Raw genomic sequence first — 8,325 nt, 5'->3', positions numbered from 1 at the left:
TCCATTTGCCCTCGTGGACCACCTCCACCACCACGAGTCTTCTCCATACCAAGCAGATGTTCTACCATGGATCCCAAGCACGTTCTGCAGCAACTGCGTGAAAGAACTGGAAACGAGCTCAGTGGTAGAGATCCTGTTTTGCATGCAGAAGGTCCTAGGTTCAGTCGGCAACATCTCCAGGCAGGGCTGGGAGACACCTCATGCCTGAAACCCTGGAGAGATGCTGCTGGTTGGTGTATACAACACTGAGCTTGGTAGAGCAATGATCTGACTTGGTGTAAGGCCCCTTCCTATGATATAGTTTCCTTCCACGTCAAGGAAAGGAGCTGCACTTTGGAGGCGATTAGCCCTGCTGGCATGGAAATCAATCTACCTAGTTCCTATTTACAGACGTTCTTGCTAATGCAGTGTGGAACTCGATGGCCTATCAGCATTTCCCACAAGCAATCAATTGCTCCATATTGCAGTGGGAAATTGTTAACTGGAGACACATCATTCTGTCCAACTTTATTTTCTTGCTCTCAAAGTCAGATGGAAACTACCATTCATAGACGCCCAGGAAGGACAGAAGTGACCAACTGGTAACAATAATTGGAGGGCGAAATTTAAAAGAAAACTTTGAATGCCACAGCAAAGCTTCAAAGGGAGCTTTGAACTGCTCCTGGAACATTTTGCTCATGGGCTAAGTTGTTTTTAACTTGAAGTGATGAGCTTGTCAGTAAAAGGATGCATGGGGAATGTGTGCCATTTTCTTTTTGTATTTCTACATTTAAATATTTAGCCTTCCGAAGGGAATATTCTCATGGAGAGTAAGTACTCTTGGGTAGAGGATAAAGCATTCTGTAAATACCAACTGGGTTTATTCTGCAAGTTCATTAGTTTTCTAAAACAACGCAACACTGATTGATTGGGGAGACTGCTTCAGGCAAACTGGGGAGACTGCTTCAGGCAAACAAGAGAACTGAAGTGTGCTGGCTGCGCTATGAAATTTCTCAGTATCTTATGCAACTACTATGGAAGTTTCCAATCTCAAGGTTGCTTAAGAACTTGAGAGACCTTCTGAACCAGACCCAAGGCCCATTTAGTACAGCCCCTAGTTATCTGACCAACCAAATGTCTATGGTTCATATGCATTTTAGGCCACCCATAAAATCTTCAAGAAGGCTACAGGGCAGTAAGTGTAATTTCTTCACATTTATATCCAACCTCTTTTCCGTCCTAGAAACCAAGGCATCATATGTGGTTCTGAAGTAGCTGCCTATCCAAGTACCAGACCCAGACCTGCTTTACTTCAAAGTAGTAGTGGACTTGTGTACCTTCAGATCACGCCCTGGCCTGAGTGCATTTGGGTTGTCCCACTCCATTTTGCCAAAGAGAACAAGAACACCACACTACTACAGATTCATGCCAATAATTTATTTTATTCTTGAACATTACACTAAACAAACTTGACTTTTCTCTGTTTCTAAAGTGATGAGAGGATTCAGCTGCTGCTCTTCAAACTGAGCTTGTCAAACAGGTACTCCCCTGTGCCATTCTGGGGCAGTCCCAGGCGCCTCAGGTTCGTGAGGTGGTCTCCCAGCTGCTTGATGACCTTCACCTCTTCCTCCAGGAACTCAGACTCCAGGAAGTCGCACAGCTGAAAGGTGAAAGACAAGCACTGGTCAACTGCACATATTATTCACCATAAGCTATGGACAAAGAGAATCTGCCACCCTCCAGATGTTGGATTTCAGATCAAACCAGCCTGCCTGAACAGTGATTAGAGTTTGTGATAGCTGCAATCCAACCACATCTGGAGGGTCACAGATTTCCTACCAGTGGATTAAAACTTTTGTATACATCTTGTTTAAGAACTGGGTCACAAGGGGAATAAGGCATGTAGCTTTAACTTTCTCTAGATAAGCTAAACCAAAACCAACAGCCACCAATTGTGTCAAACCATGGAAGGGCTACAACAAGGCTACACCCTTCCAGTTTTTGAATGCCACAGAGAAATTAAAGATATACTAGGCATTGGTACTGGTTTTATGGAAGGAAACAAACCTTGCATGTGGGATGGGCATTTTTACAGGTTGCTCAGAGCTAACTAACCCTCCTAATCCTATGAAGCACGAGGAAGGCTCCTGGAGAAGGTAGCATTGTTGAGAACTTACATGAGGGTCTCCCTTCTCTGTTGCCAGCTTGTGCAGATCCAGCAAGGCCTGGTTCATCCTTTTCTCCAGCTGCAGGGCAGACTGCAGGGCATCCAGGCTGTTGCCCCACTCGTCCTTCTCTGGCTTCTGTGCCAAAAATCAAACACAGAGACTCAGAACACCAGCCTGTGTCTTGCAACATGCAAACAGCACCATCAAATCACAACACACTCTCCTCTCAAATGAAGCCCAGCTAAAGATCTTCCATGTTCACTTACCTTGAGGTCCTTCAGCAAGATGCGCCCCCCTCTCTTGTTCTGGTATTTCAGGAACTTGTCTGCATGCTCCCACTTTTCTTCGGACTGCTCCTTCAGGAACTTGGCCATGTGACACAAGGCAACATCATCCCGGTCAAAGTGGTAGGACTGGAAGGGGAAGGAAAAATACAGGTCATAGTCAGATGAGGACATGTAGCCAATATGCAAGCATATCCCTTCCCACCCCAGATGTGTCCATGTATTTTGGACTCACTGTTCTCCACTTTGCATTGACACAACATCTGAAAAGATACTACTTGACTAGATGGCCTACTGTAGCAGTAGTACAGGAGCGTCTCCACCCCCATCGTTCTACCCGGACACTGAGGTCCAGCACCGAGGGCCTTCTGGCAGTTCCCTCACTGCGAGAAGCCAAGTTACAGGGAACCAGGCAGAGGGCCTTCTCGGTAGTGGCGCCTTCCCTGTGGAACACCCTCCCACCAGATGCCAAAGAAATAAACAAGTATATGACATTTAGAAGACATCTGAAGGCAGCCCTGTTTCGGGAAGCTTTTAATGTTTGATGTATTATAGTATTTTAATATTCTTTTGGAAGCCGCCCAGAGCGGCTGGGGAAGCCCAGCCAGATGGGCGGGGTATAAATAATTAATAATAATAATAATAATAATAATAATAATAATAATTACAGATAGAGAGTTGGTTGACCACCTTCAGCCCCCAGACCTGAGCTTCTCCACAAGCACCCTCCACGTAGAGGTAGTAAAAGCAAACTAAAACCCCCTCCAGTGTACTGGAAAAGCTTCCTAGTTACCATAATAACTACATTCTTACAGTGCAGAATGCTAATTATAAGAATTCAGCATGGTTATTTCACTAATGGTTCTAACAGGTCTGGAGTTGAAAGACATGGTTAAAGCATCAAGGGTCTTCCAAACCCTGTAACTGTTAGTTTATCAGAAGCACATTCTCCCACCTATAGCACACTTACTTAGAAAAACAACCCAATAAGCTACATGAGACTTGAAGCTTAACAAACATACTTAAGACTGGGGTAAATCTAAAATGACACAAACAAGTTGCAACCAGGCTCTTCCTATTAGATAGCCAAAAGTCACTTACCATAGACAGATAAACATAGCTAGCATTCAACTCCAGATTCACCAGCTGGTTCAAGGTAGCTTCACAGTCAGCATGGAAGTTCTGGCACACCTGAGAAGACATCTCTGTATCCTAGCAAAATAAACTGAGACCAAACAACACTACAAGCCCTACACTGCTGGTGGTGTAGAAAAACGTGCAGCCCTAGTGGTTTTTATACCATTTGGGGCAGGTAACTTGTTTGTGATTAGCAGCAGAATCATCCAATAGAAATGCCAGTTGGCTCTGGGGGTGGGAGAATGACTCAACAGAATGGGACAAAGCTAGCAGCTGATGACAATTTGGTCTCCACCTAGTAATCAAGTCTTATTTGACCATTTTCTGCCTTTTTTTTTTTTTTAAAAGAGAGATAGGGGGGATACTTAATCAGTTTTTTTTTGCACTACTTTGAGGGTTGTTTCCATCACAGCTGCAGGAGTTTAAGGAAGAAGCACGAATATGTAGGGAAGAGCAAAGACTCACAGCACAATCCTAGGGCATGCCTACACAGGAACAATTCCATTGAACTCAATGGGACTTGCTTCTGAGTAGGCATGCATAGGGCTACACTATGAGCTTTGAAGAGATGTGCAGAGCTGGGAGTGAATTCATGCATAAGAGCAAATCTGTCACCTTCTTCATTCTCCTGCACAAGTGAAAGACGAGCATATAGGAACTCGAACTGGGTGTGTGTGCAAATTTTACAATTATTCATCATAACCTCAGATTCAGTAAGAGATACATAAGGTAAAGTATTGTACTCAGCCTTGAGGGCCAGTTTGGTGTAGTGAGACAAAAGCATGGGTAGCTATCATGGCACCCACCAGATGTTCCTGGAGTCCAACAACATCTGGAGGACAACAGGAGTCTTTCTTAGCCCATTCAGGAGATGCTGGGGTTTGGATATAGGAATTTATTCATGCAACCCATGCATTATTACCTTTCCTCTTATGCAGGGCTGAGTAATCTGTTGCCCTTCTGATGCTGTGGAACTACTGCTCCCACCGCCCCTGTCTATTGGCCACACTAGCTTAGGCGGATGGAGACTGGAGTTCAACAACATCTGGAGGGTCAAAGGTTCCCCATCCTTGCATAGCTGTCAACGTTTCCCTTTTTTTAAGGGAAATTCCCTTATTCCAAATAGGATCCCTCGCAAGAAAAGGGAAAAGTTGACAGCTATGCATCCTTGCCAAAACCAGAGATCAATAAAAGAACAGGATAGGGGGAAACCAATTCATCACCCATGTGGATTACCATTGAACATGAGCCGTGAAAGCGCCATTTTCTACAAGTGACACCACCATGCATGGATTGGTGCAGCTCCCTTTTAGGATTTTGTATTATTCCCTCCCCCCCCCCACACACAGAGGTAATGGATTGTCAGGTGACAGATAGAACAAGGACACATAGACAGGCTTGTGTTTTCCTCTTAATGTTTCAACATGCACTTGAAGAGTAACGGCAGCAGCAGCAGCAACAAAAGCAATTTTATTATTTATATGCCGCCCATCTGCCTGGGTTGCCCCAGTCACTCTGGGCAGCTCCCAACAAAATATTAAAAACACAGAAAAGATCAACCATTAAAAGCTTCCCTGAACTGGACTGCCTTCAGATGTCTTCTAAAAGTCATACAGTTGTTTGCCTGTTTCATATCTAATGGGACGGTGTTCCACAGGGTGGGCGCCACTACCAAGAAGGCCCTCTGCCTTGGTCCCTGTAGCCTCACATCTCACAATGAGGGACATGCCAGATGGTCCTTGGAGCTGGACCTCAGTGTCCAGGCTGGACGGTGGAAGTGGAGATTACTCCTTCAGGTATACAGGGCCGAGGCTGTTTAGGGCTTTAAAGGTCAACACCAACACTTTGAATTGTGCTCGTAAAGTTTGAGCAAGATTTCTGTATCTCTCACTGAAGCACCAGAGACAACTCTAGAACTCATGAACATCCAATAAAAAGGAATGTTGGAAGATCCAGGACAGATAAAACGAAGTCCTTCCTCATGCAGTTAAACTATGGAAGGCAATGATGACTACCAACTTGGATGGCTTTAAAAGAGGAATAAAGAAAAACATGGAGGACAAAGCCATCAATGGCTACTAGCCACCATGGCCATGCTGTGCCTCTATGGATGGAAGCAGTAATGCTTCCGTATACCAGTTGCTTGGGGTGATGGTTTTGTGATGGGGTCATGCTTATGGGTTTCCAACAGGCATCTGGCTGCCCACTATGAGAACAGGACTAGATGGGTCATGGCCTTGATCCAACAGGACTCTTGTTATGTTCTTATGACACAGCACTAGCTTATGACATCCTGCACATCACTGGCCTTTCCAGAAAGCCCTGCATTGTGGTAAAAATAATGGCGATCTGCTGCCCTTTATTGGTACCCAAAATCTGATGCCAGGGATGGGTTACTCCCAGTCACCCTATGTTGGTCCTGTCTGGCTTCTCCTTCCACACTATGCCATTCTGATCAATGGGTGCATTTAGGAGAAAATGTCTCAGGTGAACCTACCTCACAGGGTTATTGTAAGGATAAAGTGTGGAAATCTGAATATATATACCTCTGTAGAGGAACAGTGAGATTGAAGTGCCATTAATAAAACTGTAAGAGCATGAGAACATGCAAAGAGCCTGCTGGATCAGGCCAGTGTCCTGTTCTCACAGTGACCAGCCAAATGCCTGTAGGAAACTCACAAGCAGGATTCAAGTGCAAGAGCACTCTCCCTCCTGTGAATTGGAGCAACTGGGATTCAAAATCTTTAGTTCAGGCATCCCCAAGCTTGGCCCTCCAGATGTTTTGGGACTACAATTCCCATCATCCCAGACCACTTGTCCTGTTAGCTAGTGATGATGGGAGTTCTAGCCCCAAAATATCTGGAGGGCCGAGTTTGGGGATGCCTGCATTAGTGTCTCCAAACATGGAGGCAGAGCACTGCTATACCTGAGAGTAAACCCGTTGAAAAACTGGAATTTGCTTCTGAAGAGATAGATAGATATAGATTGTACTGAAAGGGATTGAACATACGATTGGCAATAGGGCTTATCAATTCCACAATGTTCACTGAACTTCACATTGGCCAGCATAGGTGCCAACTCCCTGGGGCCCTGTGTGCCCGAGCACCCACAAAATTCCCCATTATGAGGCTGAGTACCCACAAATTTCAGTGCCAGGGCCATGCATGCTGTATGGCACCCACAGCCCCAGGCACCCACGGTCACGGGGCCCAGTTGGCACTCCTGTAATGGCCAGAATCATCTTCCAGAAATTTTCACCTGTGACTTCATCAGATGTTTCATTAGCAGAAATTCTGCAAGTGAAATCTTCCCATCTATGTGGGTGTGTTGATGGGGGAAATTGCACCAGCTGTTTTCTTAAAGATGTAGGAGCCCAGCTAGAAAACAAAGTTGTCAAAGGACCTTGTTGTAGGCAGACAGTTAAATTATTGAATTTTTAAAAATATAATAATTACAAGCCAACACAGTCAAAGAAAGTACAGTAAAATCAATAGTTTAGAAAAATAATAACGAAAAGGAAGGAAGAGTAATTGTGTTGCACCATCCCACCCAAAGCAATATTGTTCGGTATCTTTACATTACATGCAGCCTTTCAAACTGAAATTGGAATTTATTGTTGGGAAAACTCATAAATTAAAAATGCTGGAAGGGGGTGGGTGTGGGGAGGGAGAGGAGGAGATAGTGTCCCTATGCTCAGATGCACTTTTAATGCGTTTCTGTTGCTTGTAGAAATTGCTGTCAGCGACTTAAGCAGAACTGCAACTTTCAGACTTCTAGATGTGCCAAAGCAGGGGTCAGCAAACTTTTTCAGCAGGGGGCCAGTCCACTGTCCCTCAGACCTTGTGGGGGGCCAGACTATATTTTGAGGGGGGGAATGAACAAATTCCTATGCCCCACAAATAACCCAGAGATGCATTTTAAATAAAAGGACACATTCTACTCATGTAAAAACATGCTGATTCCTGGACTGTCCGCGGGCTGGATTGAGAAGGCGATTGGGCCAGATCCGACCCCCGGGTCTTAGTTTGCCTACCCATGTGCCAAAGGCTTCAAAGTGCTTTACAGAATGATGTGGAGCTGGAGAAAGACATCATCACACAGTTCGGGGCTATCCAAGGTTTTTGGATCCAGGGACACGTTTGCAAATGTGAAGAATTGCTGGGAATCCCCAAAATACCCATCTGACTGGGAGAAGCACATAATGCCCAGAACCCCACTTCCAAACAGGTAAAATAACTGCAATGCCCATCTCCCCCCCCAAAAAAACCCCCAGGTAACTCCCCTCTTACACAACCTCAAAAGGACCCAAAATGCATTAAAAAACAACTTAGGAAGTTGGTTTGGTGAGTGCCAAAGGGGTGTCTCAAGTCATCACATTGGGGACTCCAGATGTAGTCGTTCTCCTGTGCCTTGCGCCATGTGTTTGGGGTATGCAGAATTGGTTCTGCACTGAACCCCAAATGCATCACCCAGCAGCTGATCAGCCAAGCACCTCTGTGAGAGGAGATGAAAGAACAATGGTTTTTCAGCCATCAAATGCCTGGGCAAACTAGATCCTGGTCTATCTAGGAGGCTTAGTTTGGTCAGAATTTAGTGTACACTTCCAGAGTTAACACTAAATACATTACTTCTGGTAAATGAGCCAATATAACCACTAGAGGGCTGTGCAAATTTGTGTGCCGGGCTTTTTAGATTCTTCTAGCCATGTACTATCTGAAACCAAAGGGGCACATTGGTTTCCAGGTGTGATTCCCCCC

The 8,325-nt window shown here is 45.0% G+C and overlaps 1 protein-coding gene across 1 annotated transcript; it reads right to left on the bottom strand.

Moving 5' to 3' along the window:
- Positions 1-1,483: 1,483 nt before the first annotated feature.
- On the bottom strand, positions 1,484-3,660 carry LOC308485405 (ferritin heavy chain A-like; the record flags this gene model as incomplete). The annotated part of the gene is made up of 4 exons (XM_081021281.1): positions 3,533-3,660; positions 2,414-2,560; positions 2,157-2,282; positions 1,484-1,639 (listed from the first exon to the last, which is right to left on the bottom strand). The coding sequence occupies exons 1-4, from the start codon at positions 3,632-3,634 to the stop codon at positions 1,484-1,486; spliced, it is 531 nt and encodes a 176-aa protein (XP_080877407.1). The 5' UTR covers positions 3,635-3,660.
- Between the last annotated feature and the right edge of the window lie 4,665 nt (positions 3,661-8,325).

Source organism: Podarcis pityusensis (genome assembly GCF_964106645.2).
Source record: "Podarcis pityusensis genome assembly, chromosome: 9".
Classification (NCBI taxonomy): Eukaryota; Metazoa; Chordata; class Lepidosauria; order Squamata; family Lacertidae; genus Podarcis; species Podarcis pityusensis.
Note: the sequence above shows the minus strand (reverse complement) of the source record. Positions and strands in the feature narration are given on the sequence as shown.